Below are 25,807 nucleotides of genomic sequence, written 5' to 3' on the forward strand. Positions count from 1 at the left end.
GGCGAGTTCTCAAAACAACACAAAGCTGACATTATTTTCAGAAACCAGTAATAAACAGGGAGCATCTCTACATAAGATATACTAGTGACTGAGAGGCACATTTATAATGAATCTTTTTAAAGGGGTGAACACAACATTTGTTTATCTCAATGCTCTGGAGATCAATGTTAAAGGAAGTAATTCTGATCAATTGGAAATCACTATCAAACCCAATTACAATTAGAAATGATTGAAAATAAAAAGATATTGTAGATGCTAGAATTCTGAAGCAAAAACACAATATTCGAAACACACAGCAAGTCAGACCACATCTACTGGAAGAGAAAAAAATAACATTTCAGCTCAGAGACCCAAATATGGCTAGTACTTTCTAATTTTGCTTAATTAAAAATTATTGCCTTCCATTTCTCAAGCGTCTTACAGATGGATTCAATTCTCTACCTTCACAGTGAGTCTTTTAATTATTAATGCCGGTTCAGAACTGGTGGATAAAGGTCTTCCCACAAAATGATACAAAATTAAAGTGCTTGGGGAACGTTTTTGTTGATGCTCAATCCTTTAAAAAGAAAACAAGAAAAAAGTTAATGAAAATGCGAAGCTCAGTATTAAGAACATAGAACAATGCTGCACAGGAACAGGGACTTGGATACACGATGTCACTGCCAACCATGATAGCAATTTAAGCTAGTCAGAATCAAGTTTATTATCACTGACATATGTGATGAAATGTGTTGTTTTGTCATATCAGTACAGTACACAGCAAAAATTATTGTAAGTTTGAATAAGTAAATAAATAGTTCAAAAGAGGAATTGTGAGGTTCATAGACCATTCAGAAATCTGATGCTTCATCTGCCTATACAAGGCTGAAATCGCTCCATCCCCTGCCCAACATGGACCTTAATGTTGCTATTGTGTCCGAGTCCACCACCTATATTCAAGGCAACGATCACTCTCACAATTCTCCTTTAGAACTTCATCTTCTCACCTTAAACCCTATGCCTTCTAGAGTTTATCATATCCATCCTGGGGAAAAGACTACCCTATAGATGCCTCTTATAATTTTATATACCTCTATCAGGTTGCTCCTCAGCCTCCAACAGAGAAAAAAAAATCCAACTTTTTCCAACATTTCCTTATAGCTAAATCACTAATCCAGGCAACATTCTGCACCCTCTCCAACACCTCCACTTTCATCCTGTAATGCAACAACCAGAACTGCACACAACACTTTAAATATGGATTAACCAACATTTTATTTGGCTACAACATGATTTCCCAACTTTGATAAGCAATCGCCTGACTGATAAATACAAATGCCATACGATTTTTTGCCACCTCATCAACTTGTATTGTGCTACTGATCATGTCTCTTTCAAAGTTTCATTTTGTAAATAAAGGGCATAACAGCTGATAGCAATCCTAATTATGTAATAATTATCAACACAACATAAACAGGAGATGTCTTTTATTGTGAGGCTTTGAGAGTCAGGGAATAACTGTACAATTGGTAAAATGGATGCTTCTAATTTATTCTTTTCATCTGTGTTCAGAACTACTAGAATTTCAAAATATATCAACTCAACTAAAGGAAAAGTTAATCAATCATAAAAAACTTTCCTTTTCAATTCTGTGGTCCTTTCCACCCTTTCAGTAAAATAAGTTCAGAATAGCCTGAATATAGAACTCCAGATAAGTAATAGGATACAAAAGAATTTAAAATATCACAACAGTGTTGAAGTACGAACCTACCATTTAGATAGCAAAAGGGATTTTCCAGAGCCTGGACCACCTGATACAAGAAGTGGAGGTATAGGTGCAGGAGCTGTTACCAGATCATTCAGACGCTCAAAATACTAAAGGTAGATATCAAAAAAAGTTACAATACATTGAAAGAACATCAGTTAACAAATCTAGTTATAAAAAACTACTATAAAAGTTTGTATATACAGCAGATGCAAAACATGTAATATTAAAACTTCAAGCTGAACAGATGAATGAAATATAAACATTCACTACAAATAAATTCACTAAAGAGCTGCACTTCTATTTAATATACAGAAAATAAGTAATGAAATTAAATGTAAATATTAAGTAAGCAATAAATAACAAGAAAACTTGTGCACAGATTCTACTGGATTATATTTCAATATTTCAACATGTTTGTCTAGTTGTTAAATTACTGAACCTGAGTCCTGCCTTACCTATTAATCCAGGCAGACAAGATCCAATCCCATTACAGCAGCTGGAGAATTGAAACCCAACCAAACAAATAAAGAGGACTTTCATAGAAGTAATAGTACCAGTAACCATATACTGGAATGTAATTCTCTGAGGTGCAGGCCACACGTGTAGCTACCCCATATACTGTTAAGTAACAGCAGTAATAGATCGCAAATTGAGTCAGGTTTTGATGTTAAGACCAATATCTTTATTAGTATCTACTCAAGAATGTAGAAAATTAAACGAAATAAACAGAAGTTAACAGTGTTATGTGTGTGTGGCTCCCAAACTGTCAAGCTTAGGAACAGTTCTTAAAGTGTTAAGATGGCAAACTAGAAAGGTCTAGTAATTTACGGTATAAATGAGCGGAGAGATTTGTAAATCCACATTAAAATGTAGCAAGGAGGCGATTACGAAAAATTCCACAGGTCCCACGCTGGGAAAACGAAGTAACAGTCGCCAAAGATCTTATCCGTCGAGTCGTTCCGAAATCCACGCAGAAATACCACAAGGTGACGGTCACAGAATATCCCTTCGCACAAGTGGTTACCACATAGTACACCTGAATCCAGGTTAGGGTTAACAAAAGTGGTTGCCACAGGATACTCCCAACAAAATCCACATATGGATCATACGAAGTGACAGTCACACATCCAATGTGCACTGTGTGCCATTAATCAACCTAATCCTTTGGGCACGGGAAAGTATCAGACTATACCCTTATCGTAGCGAGCTGTTCCTGCCCGCAGTCCAAACCTTCCACTCTCTCAGTCCTGAAAGTCCCAGCGGTCTGTCGCAGTGTGGTATACTGTCATCACAGTCCCGCCTCATCCAAGCGTTTTAAAGTGACACCCACAGTACGACTCCGTGGTTACGTAACAATACGAAACTTGTGGAAGTACCAACATCTTGAAGGAATGCAGTCTGGAAGAAAGGACTATGTTGGACGATCTAAAGCAAATGTTGAACATTACAGGGAGGCTATATAACCATTCTCTGGGAGATGGGGATGAGTCCAACATTGGGATATACTGTATATTGGCACCAATGGAATAGATAAGGAGATAAGGAAGTCTAGATTATTCCCAATGCCATATGTTGGAGAATACAAAAAAGAATAATGTAAAAGAATGTGTGGTAAACAGACTTCTGATTTGCAGAGCATTCTGACTATTTTTGGGCCAAGTGGGAACCATACATCTGCAATCAATGTTCTTGGAGACTGCTGAGAGAGCCATCAGGATGCACTGTAAAAGAATCAGAGATTTAGATCTGAACAGAGAGAGCACAGGAAGATTAAAAAGAGGCTTACAGTGCTAATATACAAAATGCTTCATGAATATTCTAATGGAGGAGGACAGGCAAATTAAATCCAAAGCTTCCTGGATGATCAAAATGATGGCAAACAATTAAAAAATTAACACAGAACAGATGCCAGCTGTTCACAATTGGGAATGAGAATGATTTCAGAACATTCAGAGTGGAAGACAAAGTCAATACTGGGGCTAGACCAACTTTGAAGCCAAAAGACAGCAACATGCAAAGGTTGATTGTGAGAGGCTTGTTGCAGTAAAAGGACATCTATCAAGTGGGCCACTTTTTTTTTAAAAGGCAGGTAGGGAGAGTTAATGGTCAGCAAGTTGGAGTGAAGGGCAAGGCCAAAAGAATTAGGGAACCCAGGTTCAAGAGGGATATTGAGGTTCTGGTCAGAAAAAAAATTATATTTGTATTATTGTCATGTACTGAAATCTAATGAAAACACTGTCTTGCATACTGTGCATACAGATCAATCCATTAAAACAATGAACAATAACAGAGTGCAGAATAAGGTGTTACAGAGAAAATGCAGTGCAAACAATCAACGTCCATCTTATTACAGTAGAAGACCTTTCAATAGTCTTACAACAGCAGCGTTGAAGCTGCCCTTGAACATGGAGATATGGGATTTCAAGTTTCTGTATATTCTGAAGAAGGGTCTTGGCCCAAAACGCCACCTGCTTATTCAGTTCTATAGATGCTGCCTGATCTGCAGAGTTCATAGAGTCAGAGAAGTACATTACAGAAACAGGCTGTTGGCCCATCTAGTCCACGCAGAAACCATTTAAACTGCCTACTCTCATCGACCTGAACCAGGACCATAACCCTCCATACCCCTATTATCCAAGTACCAATCCAAATGAACCCCCTTTTTACTGGATGTCTCTGGAAATATAGCTCGTTAGCCCCTTACTAACAGCCACTGAACTCTGTGTCGAGGAAACCATCTTTTCTCAGGCTCTGTACATCTAAGGCAATACAACTTTGGTCCCGTCAAACCCATGAGATTGGCATGTCTCGCACATCCAAACACCGGTTTGTGCGAAAGCTGTGTAATTTACTGCCCCCTGCAATTGCCATTGGCAAGAAATAACAGACCGTACACTGCATGCAATTATAAAGGAAGTATATTTAAGAATATTAACTTAACCAGACAGTTATTAAAGAAAAGAAAGAAAAAGACAAAAGGGTCCATCACAACTAAACAGTCAAAGGTGCACACAAGTTGGAACTCATCTTGCAGTTGTCGTTAACTCACTCACTGGTCCCTCGGTCTGCGTGAAAGCACACACCACCTTCCAAATGTCATTTGAAATCCCTCTTGAATTGGTCTTTCCTACTTGAAGCCATTTATCTGCATGAAGCACCTTGTGCTAAGGAGATGGCATCCTCAGCCATCTTCCCTCCTGTCTGTTCCCAGCTCCCACCAAAAAGACCATCACCCACACCAGTGTCTCTCACAAAAACCTCTCTACCCAGCGTTCTCTCAAACCTTCTCCCAATTCCACCATCGTGACTGGCTGACACATTCCTAGGTTGAACAACAAAGCCCCTCATCTCAGCTCAAACCCAAACAGGCTGAAAGCAGAACAGACTGGTCTTACAGAACTGCTAAGTGAAATACTATAGCATAGCAGTAAAAATCTTCACCACGGCATTTCACAAAATTCCCATAAACATTGAAATCAAGCTTGCATGCACCACTTGTGCTCATTTCACACTCTCATGACCCTCTGAAGAAGTTTCCACTCATGTTCCCCTTAAACATTTCACCTTTCACCCTTAGCCCATGATCTCTAGTCACAGTCCCACCCAACCTCAGTAGAAAAAGCCTTCTTGCATTTACCCTAAGCCTGCACTGCTTCTGTTACCATTGATGGTGAAGGCGTGGATGTGATGAACCTTACAAATTACCTGGGGGTGCACCTGGATAACAGACGAGTGGAGCACCAACACAGAGGCTGTGTATAAGAAAGGCCAGAGTTGCCTCTACTTCCTGAGGAAACTGAGGTCCTCTGGAGTATGCAGGCCTCTCCTTCACGTTCTAGCAGTCTGTTGTCACCAGTACAACCTATGCGATGGTGTACTGGGGCAATGGCATCAACATGGGTAATACCAATGGGCTCAATAAACTGATTAGAAAGGCTGGCTCTACTATCGGAGTCAAATTGGACACACAAGAGGCTGTGGTAGAACAAAGGACCCTACAGAAAATACTGATAATTCTGGACGTTTCTTAACTAGTTCATGCCACCTTGTAATTTGAGTAATAGACCAAGAAAACAGCACTGCTCCAGAGAGTGCTATATGAGGTCATTCTTACCCTTGGCCATTAGGCTCTATAACAAGTCAACCTATAGCCAGGAAAGTGATGACCCCTCTGTTAGACTGTTTGTGGTAACTTATTTTTTATTTCTACTTTTCTTCTAATATTTGTACACTTGTAATGCTACCATGACACTGTGATTTCTTTTGGGATCAATAAAGTATCTATCTATCCCCCTCATAATTTTGAATACCTCTTTCAAATCTTCTACGTTCTAAAGAATACAATCTATTTGATCTTTCCTTACATTCAGGTCCTCCAGATCCGGCAACATCCTTATAAATTTTCTCTGTACTCTTCCAACCTTGTTTACATCTTTCCTGAAGGTAGGTGACAAAACTGCACATAATACTCCAAATTGGGCCTCACCAACATTTTGTACACCTTCAACATAACATCCCATCTTCTGTACTCAATACCATATAACCATATAACAATTACAGCACGGAAACAGGTCATCTCAGCCCTTCTAGTCCATGCCGAACGCTTACTCTTACCTAATCCCACTGACCCGCACTCAGCCCATAATCCTCCATTCCTGTCCTGTCCATATACCAATCCAATTTTACTTTAAATGACAATACTGAACCTGCCTCTACCACTTCTACTGGAAGCTCATTCCACACAGCTACCACTCTCTGAGTAAAGAAATTGTCCCTCATGTTAACCCTTAAATTTTGCCCCCTCTCAACTCATGTCCTCTTGTTTGAATCTCCCCTACTCTCAATGGATTGACTTATGAAGGCCGATGTGCCAAAAGCTTTCTTTACAACCCACACTTATGAGCTCTATCTAATGGTGATTCCACTTTCAACAAATTATGGACCTGTATTCCCAGATCACTTTGTTCTACTGCATTCCTCAGTGGCCTACTGTTCACTGTGTAAGACCTACCTCGGCTGATCCTACCGAAGTACAAAACCTTGCACTTGTCTGCGTTAAATTCCATCTGCCCTGTTTCAGCCCATTTTTCCAGGTGATGCAGATTCCTCTGCAAGCCATGATTGCCTTCCTCACTGTTCACTACACCCCTAATCTTGATGTCATCCGCTAATTTGCTGATCCAGTTAAGCACATTATCATACAGATCATTGATATAGATGACAAACAACAAAGGATCCAGTACCAGTCCCTGTGGCATGCCACTAGTCACAGGCAGAGAGGATACAATCTAGTACCACTCTCTGACTTCTCCCACAAAGGTAGTGCCTCATCCAATTTACCAGTTCATACTGAATGCTGAGCGACTGAACCTTCTTGACCTATGCAGGACAACATCCATTGCCTTGTCTTCATTGACTTTCCTGGTAACTTCCTCAAAAGCTCTGTAAGATTGGTTAGACATAATCTACCACGCACAAAGCCATGCCTTTGTCTATCCAAATATTTATATATCCAGCCCCTTAGAATACCTTCCAGTAACTTAAATATCTCTGTTAGGGCCCCAGCATTTTCTGCACACGTCCCATAGTATCAATTTGTCAGGCCCTGGGGATTTATCCACTCTGATTTGCCTCAGGGTAGCAAACACTTCCTCCTCTGTAATCTGTAATGAAGTTGATGCTGCTCTGCCTCTCACTTCAATAGACTCTGCGTCCATTTTCTGAGTAAATACAGATGCAAAGAATTCACTTAATATATCCTCCATCTGTTTTGGCTCCATACATGGATTACCATTCTAATCTTCCAGAGAACCAACTGTGTCTTTTGCAAGCCTGTTGCTGTTAACATATCTGTAGAATCCCTTAGAGTTCTCCTTCACATTGTCTGCTAGACAAACTCATGCCTTTTAGCCTTTCTGATTTCTTCAAGTGTTCTTTTACATTTCTTATATTCCATAAGCACCACATTTGTTCCTGCCTGCCTACACCTGCTATGCACCTCTTAACCAGGGCCTCAATAGCTCTTGAAAACCAAGGTTCCCTACACTTATTACTTCAACTTTTATTCTGAAAATCACATACAATCTTTGTACTCTCAAAATTTCACTTTTGAAGGCCTCCCACTTACCAAGTGCACCTTTGCCTGTCCTAATCCACACTTACCAGATCCTTTCTGAGACCATCAAAATTGGCCTTTCTCCAATTTAGAATTTCAATCTGCAGATCAGACCTACCATTTTGTATATTTACTTTGAAACTAATGGCATCATGGTCACTGAATACAAAATGTTCCCCTAAACAAACTTCTGACAGCTGCTTGCCCTGTCCCATTTCCTAGGCATTTGTATGTTGTTTTCTCCAGTATTTTGTGCGTAGTTTTGAATCTTCAACCAATATGAGGGAGAAGTGAGAATGTTCAGGGTGGGAAGGTCCTTGATTTCTTTACCAAGGCAGTGAAAAGTGTTTGGAGGGAAGGCTAGTTTCCACAATCTGCTGAGCTGTTTCCATTGCTCTCTGCAGTTTCTTGTGGTCATGCACAGAGCAGTTGTAAAACCAAGCCATAACACACCCAGACAGGTATTGGTGTGCTTTCTACATGGCTGGACAGGACAGGCTTACATTTACATTCATTCTAGGAACGTGAAACTGACAACTCTCTCAACCTCAGCACTACTGATGTAAGCAGGAGCATGCGCATTCTCTCCCCTCTTCCTAAAGTCAATGGCCAGTTCTTTTGTTTTGCTGACTTTGAGGGAAAGGTTGTTGGTATGACACCATGTCACTAGACTCCCTATCACTGATTCGTCTTTATTTGAGATATGACACACTACAGTGGTATAATTTGCAAACATAGATATAGAGCAAAATCTGGCCATACAGTGCTGAATGTATGGAGAGTAGAGTATCTGACTGAGAACACAGTCCTTGTGAGGCACCAGTGTTGAGAATCATTGTAGCGGAGGTGTTGCTACTGATTGTTGTCTGCTAGTCAGAAATTCAAGCATCCAGTTGTAAAATGAGGTGTTGAGTCTCAGCTCTAGGAGTTTGGAGATAAGTTGGTGTTATAGTTAACACAGTAAATATAATGTTGAAGTTGGAGCTATAAACAATAGTCACCTTATAGCTATCCTCCTTCCCCTTACCCCACCTTTCAATTCTGGCATCTTCCCCCTTCTTTTGCAGTCCTGAAAAGGGGTTTCTGTCTGAAACGTCAACTGTTTATTCATTTCCATAGATGCAGCCTGACCTGCTGAGTTCCTGCAGCATTCTCAATGTTGCTTTTGGTGACTTTACTGTCCAGATGCTCCAGAGATTAGTGCAGAGCTAGAGAGATGGCATCCACTGTCGGTCTGTTTCTGTGGTAGATGAATTAGAGTGGACTGAGGCTGTCTGGAAGCTGGAACTAGCCTCTTGCAGTTCATGACGGTGGACGTTATTAAAACAAATTACCTTGTTTCATGTCAGGCAAAAACAGCTGGGCTCAAAATTAATCTTTCGAAGAGAACAAGGGATGTAGGAGTACCAAATAAAATGCAGAGGACAAAATGACAATTTATCCTTGTATACAAACAAAGGGGGACCCTGAGAGTTCTGACAAATACATTGCAAGTAAAAAGATAACCAGGGAAAGAATAGGTCCCATTAAGGATCTGCGAGCTCATCTATATGTGGAGCCATGGGAGATGGATAAGGTCTTATTGCACAGCTGTACTTACTGAGAAGAAGGTCACGGAAGCTTGGAAATTTAGGTAAGAGAATAATGATGTCTTGGAATATATCCACTTTTGCCCAAGGTCTTAAATCACAAGGTGGATAAATCTTCTGGGCCTGATTAAATGTACTCCTAGACACAGTGGGAAACAGGGGAACAAACTGCTGGTGCCCTGGCAGATGAGGATTTCTATCATTAGTCATGGGTAAGGACGGCTGATGATGGGATATTATCTAAGAAGAGCTGCAAGGACAAGTCAGGAATCTGCAGGCCAATGAATCAAACATCAGTGGCAGGGAAGTAACTGGAAGCAATTCTGAGGGGTGGGATTTGGAAAGGACACGAGTGATTAGGGACACGGCTTTCTGAGCAGGGAATTCTCTCTCATGAATTTGATCACATATTTTAAAAATATGACCAAGAGGATTTATGTCAGGAAGACAGCAGATGATAGTAGACAGGATCTAGATTAATTGACAAAGTGAGCCAAGGAACAGCAGGTGGAATTTAACTCAAATGCAAGTGTGAAGTGGGAAGTTAAACTAGGTAAGAACCTGCATAGTAGAGTGTTATAGAACAGAGACCCAAGGATACAGGTACATATTACATACTTTGTGACACAGGTGGTCAGGGTAGTGAAGTCATATAGTATACTTGCCTTCATCACATAGGGTATTGTGTACAAGAGTCTGGATGTCATGTTACAATGATATACAATGTTGCCAATATAGCACCTGGAGTACATTGTGCAGTTCTGATTCCAAAACTATAGGAGGAATGCAATTTAGCTGGAGAAGATGCAGAAAAGATTCACAAAGATGTTGCTGAACTTGAGGGTCCAAGTTATGAGGAGATGTGTTCCAACAGGCATTCCAATGTACATTTCATTCACTTTTTTAAAAATATTACTAAGTATAATTGGTTTCCCATTGGACCCTAGCACACCCAGACCATGCGAACTCAAGACCCCAGTGCATTTAAAGGCAGCACACAAAGCTGAGTCCAGTGTATTTACAGCAGAGGTTCCCAACATGGGATCCACAAACCCCTTGCTTTGTGGTATTGGTCTAAGGCATAAAAAAGGATGGGAACCCCTGATTTAGCGAGAACCTAGCAATCAGAATCTGTTGAACCAGTGTTCCAGATAACAAAACAGAGGTTTCCAAACAGCTGAATAGTAGATTATTGGTGTATTACTGTAGACACAAATGATGATGTAAATTCTTCAAACATTTGGCATTCAATTGTGATTTAGACAGATGTTACATCAATTGCAACCTCGGCAGAGACGTTAATATAAATATCATGCTTCTTCACCCAAGTTGGAAATTAGATTCAATTTATGAAATGACTCACTGAAAAGAAGATTGCAACAACACATTGTAGTATGGTAAAGGCATGTTGTCGAAGTTAAACCAAGTAGCTTATCAGGCAAGTAACCCATTATATCTTAGGTCCAACAAGTGCTTGACAGATAGAGCTGATGCTTCAGTGCCAGGGCTCAATCCTGAAATGGGCACTGTCATATAGTTTGACATATTCTCCCATAGTCATATGGGGTTCTGCCAGTTCCCAAAGACATGCCAATAGGTTAAATGGCTACTGTAAATTAGATAGTGCAAGTAAAAGCCAAAAGAACCAAGAGGGTTGATCAGTAAGCAGGAGCCTACCCAGACAGGTCCTGGGAAATGTCATATTAACACATTGCCTTTCATCATACACTCAGTGGCCACTTTATTAAATGCCCCCTGTACCTAATAAAGTGGCCAGAATGTATGTTCATGGTCTTCATGTGGTGCATGTCATGGTATGATCACAGCCCATTGTGTTATGCCTTGAGAGATGCTCTTCTGCAAACTGTTGTAACAAGTAGTTATTTGAGTTATTGCCACCTTCCTGTCAGTCTGAACCAGTCTGACCCTTCTTCTCCAACCCCTCTCATTAACAAAGCATTTTCACCCACAGAACTGCCACTCACTTGATGTTTTTTTTGCTTTTCCACACCATTCTCTCTAAACTAGAGACTATTGTGCATGAATACCCGAAGAGATCAGCAGTTACTGAGATATTCAATCCACCCCATCTGGCACTAACAATCAATCAATCAAAGTCACTTAGGCTACGTCCACACTAGACCGGATAAATCCGTAGCCAAAACTTTTTCTCTTCATTTGACCCTCTGTCCACACTGAAATGGCATTTTCCTCCAGTGAAAACAAAGCTTTTCTAAAACACCCTCCAGAGTGTGTAAATTTGAAAACACTGCTTGGGCAAGAGTAGTGTGGACAGCGTAACTGGAGATCTCTAGAAACACTGTCATGACGTGCCAGAACAGATGGCCGCATTTCATTGTTTTCTTGAACGCAACCCCCTACACAACCTAACAATTTCAGAACAGACGGCAACAAGACTGAAGCCAAAAGAGTTAGAAATGTACTCACCAAATACTTTGACCCATAACTTACTGAATAAATAAGTATGCTCACTTTGCCCTGTTTTCTGTCCTTGCTTGTATGAAGGTGGTTTACCTATTTATGCAAGTACTTCTCTGAAAATAGATGTGTAACAGCCTACTGTAACACTGTATGGAAATACAAGATAACACTGATGCAGACGTGTTTTATACATTTAACAAAGTGCTTTATTAATGCAACAGTTAGTCAGTTTTTCAATGTTCGTCGTCAGCCGGGTCATACCATTCGTGAACTCCCTGTCCATTGCCTCCATACACTCCAGTATTTGTTTTTTTTTCTAGTTTTAAGTCCTCCTGCACGACAGCCAACAGCTGTCCATCACTTAGCAATTTCTTTTTAAGCTTTTCTAGTCTGTAACTGCACAAACGCGACTTTCACTGCGAGATTCGACCCCAAACATGTGGCTTGTTTTCTGTAGATATGTCCTGCGCATGCCCAGTAGGAGGAGATTCGCCCAAATACCCCTTTTAATGTAGACAGAGGTATTTTCAAAAACGCTTGGTGTGGATGCCTATTGTTTTTACTCGAAACCGGCGTTTTCAAAATTATCCAGTCTAGTGTGGATGTAGCCTTAAATCATAGTTCTTCACCATTCTGATCTTGGTCTGAACAATAACTGAAACTCCCAACCATGCCAGCATGCTCTGTGCATTGAGTTGCTGCCACATGATTGGCTGATTAGATATTTGTGTTAGCGAGGTGTACATAATGAAGTGGCCACTGAGTCTAAGTGGCCCATTAAGTCAATGGTAAATCACACTTAGAAAACACATTTTGCCAAACCCTTTGTACACAAAATGCTGGAGGAACTCAGCAGATCAGGCAGCATCTGTGGAAATTAATGAACAGTCGACATTTTGCTCCATGACCCTTCATCAGGACAAAATCTTTATCGTACCACATTCACATTAGCTCCCTCCAGATCCTACAATTCACCTACATTTTAGTGGCTAAATAACCGATCTGCCTGAGCACCCAAAGGAAACAAATGTGATGAGAGGGAGAAAGAGCCAAGTTCAGAGATAGCACCTGAGATCGGGATTAAACCCACATTACTGAAGCTGCAAGGATGCAGAGAACTGCTTTGCTTGGAACCAGAACAGACTGGTGGGTTCAATAGCCTTCTCCTGTGATGTAATAACCAAGTTATGTTATTTTTTGTACTACACGGTTGATACCAATGTACTAGCAAAGATATTTACATCAATGCTTTTTGTCCTTTGCAATGATTTAAGCTGTACAGTAGAAACCCATTCCAAACTGCTATATGATTTACCTATTCCCTTTCAAATCTGCCGTTTTGTTGCATCTGTGAGGTTGAGGCACACCCCTGTGGCACTCTGCGACTGAATTCTGTTCCATTGAAATGTTACCCATGTATTTGTGTTTCACTGTGATGATTATGGTGGTGCTTTTTAAAATGGTTGAGAGCATAAACTAATGCATACCTTCTCAAATCCCAGTTCACAGGTTGATCCAATTGCAGCCTGAAAAGCTTCCAACTGTTCCTGCTCTTCATGCATGTCCCATATTGCATCTCCAAAGTCCTCCTTTTCCCAATTAGGGGAGTCATCTTCAATTCCGGAATCTTTGTTTTCAAGATCTGTGCTTTCCCAACCCAGCAATTCCTAAACCAAAGGTTAAGGGCTTTTACTAATAATGTTCTTTCCTGTTGCTGTGAAACCCAAGATGTTGGAATCATAATTAAAATATAAATATGAATTCCAGTCTTACATTACCTGCTTGATGATCTTTTCTATTTGGGAAAATGTTTTTTTTGCCCCCTCCTCGGCATTTCCATCATGCTCAATGATCTAATAAATAAACAGCGAATAGAGATTTGATAGAAATCTTCAAGGTAACAAGTCAAGACAAAACAAAAACAGAAACTACTCCCATTGGTAGAAGGATGAGAGCTCAGAGGACAAATTTTTGCTGGCTTGGTAAAAGAACCATTAATCTGCTTGCTGAAATAACCTACAAATTCAATCATTGATTTCAAAAAGAATAGCATAAATATTTCAAAAATCAACTTGCAGAGCCTGGTGAATTAGACTAACCTAATGCACTCTGATATTAAAGCAATTGAGGTCCATAGGCCAAAGATCTCCATGCTTTAACAGTCCTGTAACTGACAATTCCAAGAGTGTCCATTTGGACTTCCAACAGCTTTTCAGAAAATACAACAGAAATTTTGAAGCATGATTAGCTTAAAAGTCAGACAGCATCCATGAATAAACAAAAAGCTAATACTTCAACCTACTGGCCTTACCCAGATGCTGGGTAGGTGTTTCAGCTTTATCTGGCATTTCAGAAGTTCAGTTTCTAAACTATATTTCAATCATTTCTTTAATATTGAGAGTTGGAGGATCTGTACAAGGGGCAACTTATGATCTGATAAGACAATATTTAAATAATAATTGTTCAGTATAGGAGCCAATCAATAGTCAAGTCCCAGAGATTTGTTATGTTAACGTTATTCATTAGAAAGTGAATTGGATGTTTTTGTATATACATAGAACAGCACAGCTCAAGACCAAGCACTCTGTCCCATAATGTAATGACAACCTAAGCTAAAGACCCCTTCTGCCCGTGCAAGGTCCATATCAAACTCAGAATTAGATTTATTGTTAAATAGGTTTATTGTAGTGTTCATCCTTCCCATCTCTGCGTATTCACATGCCCATGAAATGCCTCTATTGTACACAAAAATACAACTGCAGATGCTGTGGATTAAAGAATACGTACACAATGCTGGAAGAACTCAGCAGGTCAGGCAGCATCCGTGAGAAAATAATAGCCAATATTGTATCTGTGTCCACCACTATCCATGGCAGAGCATTCCAAGCACCCAACACTATATATGTAAACAAACTTATCCCCTCTGGCCTTAAATGCATGCCCTCTGGTATCAGACAATTCAACACTGAAAATAAGGCACCAGCTGTATATCTATGCTACTCCTAATTTTATTAACTTCTGTCAGGTCTCCCCTCAGCCTCTGCCTTAAAGATATCTTCTCGCTATGTTTCACAGAAGTGCACGGTACAGGCAAACAAGTTTAAGGAGGAGATATTACAAGGGCTTTACTTCAAGGGGGAAGCGAGATCTGGGGAATATCTTATACGGGGCCTAAATAGTTCTAGTCTTGACTAATAGTGGAGCACAGGAGGCAGCAAGGAAGCATGCATTATTAGACATACAGAGCCCAGGACAGGTAGAACTGGATGGGCTATCAGTGATAATAGGATATTGCACACAGGATATTGGAGGGGTTGAAGGTTCAGAACAAGAGCAAAATAGTAAAGAAACAGAAGGCTATGGATAAGCTAAAGTTTACAATGTAGGCTCGTCAAAAAGAAAACCACACACACAAACAATGAATGGTGAAGCAGACAGAAAGACAAAATGAAACAATTTCAGATAGCTGACTTCTTGTTCCTTTATAAACTGTACAGTTTCTGTTTTTTGAAACAAGTGCATGAGGATGTTTAGACATGGGTGTTGACCACAATTCCACTTTGCATCTTGAATTAACTTATATACAGGAATCAGCCAGGGCCCCATAACAGCTGCTTTAGCCTCGAACTAAATAATTATCACTAAATAATTACACAATTTTCAGATCAAACATTTCCAGAGCTATAATTCCTTTATCATATTCATTTGCATGAATGAAGTAATAATCACACAGACATATATTTGTAAAGAAAATGCATACCGTAAGTACATCCAAGCTGCATCAAAACACAATTGTTTAAATGTTAGACAAACAAATCATATGTATAGTAACAATTACTAAAAACTAAATCCATAATTTTTTAAAGTGCAAAACTGTAGGGCTGTGGTATACATGAGATATTCCCAAGGAATGGACCTGGATCATTATGGTGAAAAGCAAACACACTTACCTACAACAGACTTGGTCTCTCATTGGCGAAGACCAAAGCAGTGCAAGGTATTCATGCTGGAAACATCAAATCCCACCCAATGATATCATATTCTGATATTTACAAATACTCAAAACAAATTGAATTTAAAATGAATCATACTATTAAAAAATTTTAAAATGTTATAAAACATCTTAAATTTTGACATTAATTAAAACACTTATTAATGATAATTAAATATCTGATGAAGTCTCAGCAGCAATATAAAAGCTGGAATTTAACCTGTCTCCACCTAGTTGCCAAGCAAATGGCAAATCTAACCTGACACTGGCTCAGTGGTCAGATTTCCCACAGCAAGTTCCTCCACTATTTTGTTCTTTGCTTCAGATTCCAGTATTTGTAGTCAGTTATTGCTGGGATAAGCAAGGAGTTGGTGCACTGCCACTGGATTTTATAAGGAGTTAGTGCTATTACCTTATAGTTCCAGCAGCCTGACCTGGTTTGGTCCTGATCTATAGTCATGTCTGTGTGGTATTTGCTGGTTCTCCATGACTATATGGGCTACAACCTGATTTTCCAGCTTTCTCTACATCCCAAACATTTGCAGGATGGTAGACTAATTAGCCACTACCGTATAACTTACTGCTAGTGTAGTTGGGTGATAGGAGAGGGTGAAGTTAACAGGCATGTGATGGCTAATAGGTTACAAGGAAAACCTGGGGAATCCTTAGAACCAACATAACCAATCAGCCGAATGACCTCCATTTAATTAATTTTTAAAAATGAAGTCTGAACATTAAAATTACAGATGCAAGATGCTTGGGTTTAGGTTGTTAAGTCCACACGAGTGCTTTGTCAATTTGGCTTTTCCCTCAAAATGCATAACAGTTGAATGCCCTAAAGAAACAAATGCAACAATAGGAAAACTGAAAATTGCACTCTGCGAGGAATTTTCTAAACAGAAGTGTAGAATGAACAGTAAGATTCTTCTAATTCCATATACTACCTTTGCTCTTTGGGAATGGTTTGCATCAGAAACTTTGCCGATCAATTGGTGTGCATGTGCTGAATTGTCACCAGTCTCCACCAGTCTGTGATAAATTACCAAAGGTCTGGTCTCAGCATTCTTCAGGAAACACTCTTCACAGTCCTCTTCGATACACCTTGCATAAACAGAACAAGGCAAAGCCATAACTCAAAGGCAAAATACTGTAGGGTGTAGCAAATATGAACACCAAACATGGTTGAACACTCTTAAGTCAGAAGGGAGGAACAGTAGCAATTCAGGTCCAAAATATTGATGCTACTAAACTGTTAAATACTTCTGACATTTTCTGCTTTGAAGCAGGGTTGCAATTAAAATGAAAGGAGTGAATTTGTTCTTAGCACATGAAGACCTTGCAAATATCCTTCATTTTTGCCTGGTTCTATTCCACCACATATTCTCTCTTCTCTTCTAAATATTATAGACAGTGTTGAATATGAAAACTACAACACACAAACCCAGTTTGCTAAAGACAAACAAATTGCCCAAACCTTAAAAAATCCTATCAGACCTATGTGAATAGAAACTCTAGAATATTTCCCAATTCATTGGTTCTGTGAAAGTTGCATGCACAAGAGAAAAAGACAGGAAATACCAAATTTCAAACAAAACTGGAGTTCACCTCAATTGCTTTGGCGGAGTGCATATAACAAATAAAAACAAAGCCATGGGAACATGGACCAAATATAGTCTTCAAGTGAAAGTCTCACAGAGCAAGGGATAACTAGATTAGAGCACACTAGCCCCTAGTTTATGGTATTAAATTTACTTGTATATAATGTATTTGTAGTAAAAATATGCACCTGGAGTGACATAGTTAAATCATACTTCACAATGATTTATTCTATCATCTACATTTAAGATAAATTACATGATTTCAAAATTCAAGTGGTACACCTTTTTTAAAAAGCTAAACATTTACTGAATTCACTGACCAACCCTACATCAACACTACCACCCTTAGACCATCATGGAGTATGCATACTCATACCCAAATATCATTAGAAAGAAAATATTAATGTAAAATATTCAAAAACACAATAACATCTTTGGACTACATGCAATTATTTTGCCATTTTTAATAAATAAGAAGAATTAAAGCTTCCATAACTCACTTTACAAGGTGAGGATAGGCTCCTCTCAAGGAACACCGGAATTCTCCTTGCCTTTTTGAATTAAACTCCAATTGTGGTAAGTTTTTTGTCCTAAGATCAATGAGTTTATCGGCTCATTGATACAGTTTATATCAGAAAAGACTACAGATCTATGGCCCAATTTTAATGCCATCAAGATGGAAGTAACTTTTGAAAGAGTTCTGAAGTGTTTCCATGTGTTCACAGAAGTCTCCCTTCAAAGAAATTGACAGCGAATTTTGTGTCTCAACATCATCTTGGTAACGCAAACATGAGGAAATCTGCAGATGCTGGAAATTCAAGCAACACACACAAAATGCTGGTGGAACGCAGCAGGCCAGGCAGCATCTATAAGGAGAAGCACTGTTGATGTTTCGGGCCAAGACTAACTAAAAGAAAAGATAATAAGAGATTTGAAAGTAAGAGGGAGAGGGGGAAATCCAAAATGATAGGAGAAGACAGGAGGGGGAGGGGTGAAGCTAGGAGCTGGAAAGGTGATTGGCAAAAGGGATACAGAGCTGGAGAAGGGAAAGGATCATGGGACGGGAGGCCTAGGGAGAAAGGAAGGGGATGGAGAGCACCAGAGGGAGATGGAGAACAAGCAAAGAGTGATTGTGAGAGGGGCAGAGAAAGAAAAAAAAGGAGGGGGGAATAAATAGATAGATAGATAGATAGATAGATAAATAAGGGATGGGGTAAGAAAGGGAGGAGGGGCATTAACAGAAGTTAGAGAAATCAGTGTTCATGCCATCAAGTTGGAGGCTACCCAGATGGAATATAAGGTGTTGCTCCTCCAACCTGAGTGTGGCTTCATCTTGACAGTAGAGGAGGCCATGGATAGACATATCAGAATGGGAATAGGGCGTGGAATTAAAATGTGTGGCCACTGGGAGATCCTGCTTTTTCTGGTGGACCGAGCGTAGGTGTTCAGCGAAACGGTCTCCCAGTCTGCATCGGGTCTCACCAATATATAAAAGGCTGCACCGGGAACATCAGACACAGTATATCACACCAGCCGACTCACAGGTGAAGTGTCGCATCTTGGTAAAGCACTTGCTCTGGCATTTGAAAGTTCACAAAGATGTCGGCCTGTACTCTCTTCTTCCACGTTGGCAGCTTAGCCAAGAAAGCTAGCAACTTTTCAGTAGCATCCATAATGCTGACTTCAGGACCTTGAATTGAAAGATTTATTTCATTCATATGGTTACAAATATCTGTCAGGTCAGCCAACCCATGTATGATAATGGGTTTTCTTTTTCTTTCAGGAAAAAGTGAAACTTCTGCCCTTAGTTCGAATAAGCACTTCAAAACATGTCCTCTTGAAAGCCAATGAACTTCTGTGTGGTAGAGAAACCCTTCATATTCTGTACCCATTTGACAAAGTCTTTTAAAAATGTGTTTTTTTAGAGACTGGCTTCTAATAAATTTGATGACTTTTACAGCTGTTGACAAACTTCTTTCAGTGTTGTTGGAAAAGTCTATGTTGCCAGAGCTTGCCTGTGTAAAAAAATAATGAGTGACGATGACGTGGGGAGCTTCCTTTCTCGCTAAAGTAACAAAACCAGATGTATTACCAAGCATCACAGGAGCTCCATATGTGCAAAGAGTCTGAAGTTTTTCTTTCCAGGAAGTATGAAGGGAAAAACAAAAAAAAAAGAACCTCTGTTCCTCACAAAACTTACAAGATTGTATGTCTTCACAATCTGTTAGCAACAATAAGACGTTACTTTAAATAACACACTTCAACAGATATCCCAAACATCAGAGCCTGATTGCACTACATTCATAGCACACACACCTATCTATAAAAGCTACTCACCTCTTCCTATGCATTGATCAACAAACAATTTTAGATAGGGAATAATGGAGGGCAGCATAGATGTCTGGGTCACAAATGTGAGAACACATGACTTCACTGTTTGGTGGCTGAACAACTACTAGGCACAGGGCTGCTACATCACACGAGCACTTGCAGACAAGACTGATCATGTTTGATCTTGCAGTGGATCCAATAACTACCGTAATTTCAAAGTAGTGATGAGTGTGTTATAAACAATATTTTGAGATATTTGTAACAACTGTAATGTGATATGCAAATATCTGTGATTTCAACTGGTGACAAAGTCAGATGTACTGCTAATTGGACAGGTGTTAAAGTCACAGGTGCTTGGTTGCCTACATTCATCATTAAAGGAAATGCTAAATTTCAGTTAGAGGTTAGTAAAAATAAAGATGTAATTTTTTCCCCATCCAAGTTCACAGACCCCAGGTTAAGAACCCTTGATATAAACGATGTCAACTGGAAACTCAGTAAAGCAGAGTCTGATTGCACATTCAAAGTAGATCTCACTGAATCAGAACTTGGGGCAACAACATCAAGTCCAAGCCCACATTTTTGAGAGAACATTAATCAAATCACATGTTAATAAAGGCATTAAAAGAGATAAGAAAAAAAAATCAAGTAATGCAATTTTTAATTTTTTATTTTAACATGTTTTGGAGATTAGAAATGCATCACTGCGCTAGCAGGCTGGTAAGATTGTCAGCAATGCAAATTGTAAATGCCAAAAGCTGGATATTTAAAAATGATTACAAAATTTGAAAATATTGACAAAACAGGAAATTATAGGAATACAAATTTTACCTTAGAGTCTGAAGTTTTAGTAGAAATTACTATTAGCAGGTTTTCAAATACATGTGGAAAGCATTCATGCCAAATACCTGTTATTTCAATATAACCTTCACATATGTGGATTATTACAACATAACCAAGAGAAATTTGATATGAATAAGCTGAGCAAACACAATCATTTAAAATTTCTAATTATTTCATGTTATAGAAATGCCCTTACCTGGGCAAAGCAGCAGCCAGGAAGAAAAGACACAAGGAACTTTTCTCAATTTCCCATCTCCTCTCAATTATACATTCATCTGAGTTCTTCACTGGGAAATGCACTATGAGAAAAAAGTGCCCAAGACTCTCGCAAATAGTTTGCAGCTTTGGTAAGTATTCCTATAAGCAACAGAAAACATTATAGTAAAAATCATAACTTTGGGTAACAGTACGTTTGTGGCATTCATTTGAGGGAATGTAAACTTCATCAATGAATGAGGCAGAATCCAATCCAGAAATAATGCTGTGATCACTTGCTGCTTGACCTCTGGAGACACTAAACAAGCTATCTGCTGAAGTGTTCTGTGACTGCAAAAGCCTGTTACATACAAAAAACTTAATAACTGAAGGCCATTGAAAATTAAGTACAGTGCTTTGTAAAAAGTATTCACCCCTCCTAGTCACATAAATGAATATTACATCCAGGGACTTTGATCAATTTAACTGCACAAATCTGGGGAAGAGTACAAGACCATCTCAATGGCATCGAAGCTCAGTGCAGTCTATCACGAAAAATTGAAAAAATATGAAACCATACCCCACGCCGCCTAGGTCAGACCACCACCCCCACCCCCCAAAATAAGGGTCACAAAGCCAAGGAAGCAGGTGGTGTGGATGTTCATATGAGCAGATGGTGCATATCACAAGTCCTGCTTATGCGACCATTGACGCCAGGCAGACAATCTCTGAAGAGTATTGATAACGGCTGAGGTCACCCATCTTGTAAAGGCACTGCCCAAAAGGCAGCAATACAAACTACTTCTGTAGAAAAGTTTGCCAATAACAATCATGGTCAAAGACCATGATCACCCACGTCATGTGGCTGATGATGATGATGGTTCTGATGATATTGCACCTAAGAAAAGTTAGCATAGTAATTACATAGAGGATGAACACTTTTCGGTCACCATTTTTTTATACAGTGAACTGTTGACATGCTTTAGAATTTTTCTTTTGATTTGACATGCAGATCATTTTGGAGATTAGCTCAAAAAATCTTACTTCAATATATTTTAAAGAATGAGACAGTGAAATGTGAAAATAGTTCTGGGGGCTGAATACCTTCTCAAGGCACTGTAGAGTGCACTTCACCTCAGAAACTCGAACACAAAAGTCTCAACTGATATGTGAGAGACTACTAAGCTGACAGTTGTGCCATTTGGATGAGTTGTTTAACCAAGGTTCCACCTGCACCTATTGTCGGCTCTCTAGTGTAGACACAAAGGATCTCAAGGTACTATATGGAAGAGTGGGGAAGGTATCTTTGTATCCTTGCCAATATTTATCCCTCAACTAATACCTTTAAAGAGATTACCAGCTGATTATCACATTACTTATGTTACACAGCTGCTATTTTACCTTCAAACACCAATGTATAGATTCAGTCAAGTGATAACATGTTGTAATTGTTCCAATGTAGGTGAATCCTGTCTTCTCTCCAACTATTATCCATACTCTGCACTCTCCCAAACTGATGTTCAAGCAAATTGACCTGAGCTGCTCTGTATGTACACTTCTATTTCCCTGAAATTCACGTTAACGCTAACGTCATCTTATCTATCCAGTCACCAGATGCAGTCAGAAACAATAGTGGGCATCGTCTAAGCTATATTGTCCAGCATCACCTATGCATCACTGGCCAGCAACCACACTCTCCACTCTCCCTCCTCCCTCCCACCCACACAGCCATCAACAATAACTAATCACAAGTAAATACCTACTTACTTGGAGAAAAATGTCCACTTCCAACTGTGTCTCTGCAGTATTCATAAGATAACAACGCACTGTATTGCTCCAAAGAGTCCGAGGAAGAAATGGTGTGACTTGTAGTAAACTTGCAACAGCAGCATCCCAATCATCTGGATAGCGTCAACCCAATGAAACAAATTATTCACACATAACACTACAACATCACAGACAAGAAATTCTGCAGATGCTGGAAATCTTCTGCATCATACACAAAATGCTGGAGGAACTCAGGTCAGGCAGCATCTATGGAGCGGAATAAACAGTCGACATTTCGGTGCGAGACCCTTACCGTGACTGGATAGGAAGGGAGCAGAAGCCAGAAGGTGGTTGGGGAGGGGAGGAGGGGAGTACAGGCTGGTATGTGATTAGATGAGGCCAGGTAAGGGGGAAGATGGGTGGGTAGGCGAAAGGGAAGATTGATATGAGAAGCTGGTAGGAGATGGACAGAAGGGGTAAAAGGCTTAAGAAAGAGGAATCTAATAGGAGAGGATAGTGAACCATAGAATAAAGGGAAGGAGGTGGGCACCACAGTAGCATAACAGTTAGCGTAATACTACAACTGGGAGAGTTCCAGAATTTGGAGTTCAATCACAGCACCGTTCTGTAAGGAGTCTCTGCATGTCTTCCCTGCGAGGAGTGCATGGGTTTTCCCTAGGAGCTCCAGTTTCCTCCCACAGTCCAAAAACATATTGGGTAAGTTAAATGGTCATTGTAAATTGTCCTGTGATTAGGTTAGGGTTAAATCTGGGTTACGGGATTGTTGTGGCAGTGTGCATTGAAGGGCCTACTTCATGGCTGTATCGCTAAATAAAATAAAATAAATAACCAGACAGAGGAGATGGCCAAGGGGTGAGGGCGAGGGGAGGGATGAAAGGATAACTAGAATGGCAAATGGAAAAAAGGTTTGGAGGGGGGAAACAGAGGGGAGTGATTAGTGGAAGCTAGAGAAATTGATGCTCGTGCCATCAGAATGAAGTCTACCCAGATACAGCATGAGGTGTTGCTCCTCCAACCTCAGTTTGGCCTCACTGTTGCAGTACAGACATGTTGGTATGGGAATGGAAAGTCAAATTGAAATGGGTGGTCACTGGGAGATCCCGCCTGCTGTGGCAGAAAGAGCGAAGATGCTTGACAAAGTGGTTCCCCAACCTGCGTCGGGACTCATCAATGGTGAGATCACATCAGCAGCAGCAGAGACAAGTTTAATTGTCATTCAACTATACACATGAATACAGTCGATTGTGACAGGGGTGCCCTTTCTCCAAAGATGCCGTCTGACCTGTAGAGTTCCTCCAGCATTTTTGTTTGTGTTGCTCCACTTTATTCACTTGACCTAGAAATTCACTGTGGAATGAAGATCACCTCGACCTTAATCTGATTGAGCAACCAGACAATTTACTGACAAAATAACAGAAGATAGCAAGACTCTCAGTTTTTTTTTGCATGCACATGCTTCAGCAACTTCAGAGGCCAACTGGTGGCCATACCCAGATATTCAAAGGCATCCATGATTTGTCACGAAGCTGACAATACCACTGAAATATGTTGTAAATTAAAGTTGTTCTACTTGTGAATGAAATAAAAATACACATTTCTTCATCTGAATGATCATGGACATAAATGACTAATTGCCCTGTCACAGACAATTGGTTTTCCTTGCAGCAGCATTATCTACTTGCAATTTCAGCAACATTCTGGGTAAAAATTTTAAATGACAAATCCAACTAGTATCAGATGTTTCAAAGTACCATCACAAAATATTACTCAGTATATTTATACATAAAGAAACAAAACCCATGACCTTAATAACTGATGGCTTACCTCGATTAACATTAGCAAAAGGCCCCTCTAAATCAATTGAACTTTGTGCAAACTCCGGTCCTCGGAATGTCTGCTGAAGCTGTATCATGCTGCCCATTGACGGCTCACTTCCTAGGACCCCACCACTCCAGTACTCACATTGAGTGCCTGTAACTGAAAGACAAATAAAAAAAGCAGTCAGCATCAAGCATCGACCTCTGTATTGAAACTTACCTTGGAGACAGAGGGACAATGGCTCAAGAAACTTCACTAAATTGATTTCTGGGATGAAAACATTCTTTTACAGGTACAGGCCAAATACAATAGATCTACCTTTGCTGGAGTTTAGCAGAATAATATGCGTTCTTGAAATACGAGAGTCCAAGTTGCTATTTTTCCTTGGCTAGGGAACATTACCTTACCATGCAAGGTCACTGGTTAGGATTGGGGTGGGGGGGGAGAGAGAGAAAGGATGAGGAGGAGGATGAAGAGGATGAGGATGAAGAGGAAGAGGAGGAGGAAGAGGAAGAGGAGGAGGAAGAGGAAGAGGAGGAGGAAGAGGAAGAGGAAGAGGAGGAAGAGGACGAGGAAGAGGAGGAGGAGGACGAGGATGAGGACGAGGATGAGGACGAGGAGGGAGAAGATAGATAGACAGATAGACAGATAGACAGATAGATAGATAGATAGATAGATACCCGGAAAATATATTAGCATGGCGCCCACAGTACAGAATCAAAGAGGTAAGCAAAATGCAAAAGAAGCAGCCTTGAAGATGACGGAATAAGCTTAATCAAGTGAAAGGATCTTATCTTAGAAATCCAAGTAATAGATGTAACTCTGGTGGAGCTAACAATCAGTAAGTAACAAACAAAACATAAGGGAACTATCTCTAGGTCTCTTAACAGTGGTGCTAATGTAAGGCACAGAAAAAACAGGAAAACTGGAAAGGCACAGAGCATGGATAATGTTATGAAACATGTCAATAATCGTGGATAGTTTTAACTTAGATAAAAACACAAATCAAATTAGCTAATTGTGAGGATGAGTTTATGTATGCTAAGGATCAAATTTAGAATGGAGTCTATTACACAATAAGGAAAGGGAGATTATTTTAGTTAAGGGTACTTTAAGGGTGACTGAACAAAATATAATATTCTTTACATCAGGATTCAAAGTAGTTCAATTCAATTCAAAGCCTTACATGTATACATAGAAAACTACAAAGTCATGAGACATGACATGACTAAAGTTGATTGGGAAACTGCAAGGTATAACAGAAATCAAGCTATTATCATTTAAAGAATACAGTTTCCCATAAATATCCCTTTAAGGGACAAACTGCAGAAAGTCAAGTGGTTGAGCCTT

General features: G+C 39.8%; 1 protein-coding gene across 6 annotated transcripts in view; it reads right to left on the minus strand.

Moving 5' to 3' along the window:
- nphp3 (nephronophthisis 3) overlaps positions 1 to 25,807 on the minus strand; it is a 160,026-nt gene that overhangs the window by 87,388 nt on the left and 46,831 nt on the right. For all 6 annotated transcript variants that reach the window (XM_073073004.1, XM_073073002.1, XM_073073003.1 and 3 more), the window contains 8 exons: positions 24,464 to 24,616; positions 22,619 to 22,752; positions 20,853 to 21,013; positions 16,829 to 16,985; positions 13,672 to 13,746; positions 13,381 to 13,560; positions 1,751 to 1,854; positions 442 to 556 (listed from right to left, as the gene is read on the minus strand). In XM_073073004.1, coding sequence (XP_072929105.1) covers positions 442 to 556; positions 1,751 to 1,854; positions 13,381 to 13,560; positions 13,672 to 13,746; positions 16,829 to 16,985; positions 20,853 to 21,013; positions 22,619 to 22,752; positions 24,464 to 24,616 — 1,079 coding nt within the window. The remainder of the gene's footprint in view (positions 1 to 441; positions 557 to 1,750; positions 1,855 to 13,380; positions 13,561 to 13,671; positions 13,747 to 16,828; positions 16,986 to 20,852; positions 21,014 to 22,618; positions 22,753 to 24,463; positions 24,617 to 25,807) is intronic.

The sequence above is a fragment of the Hemitrygon akajei genome, chromosome 20 (assembly GCF_048418815.1).
Source record: "Hemitrygon akajei chromosome 20, sHemAka1.3, whole genome shotgun sequence".
NCBI classification, from domain to species: Eukaryota; Metazoa; Chordata; class Chondrichthyes; order Myliobatiformes; family Dasyatidae; genus Hemitrygon; species Hemitrygon akajei.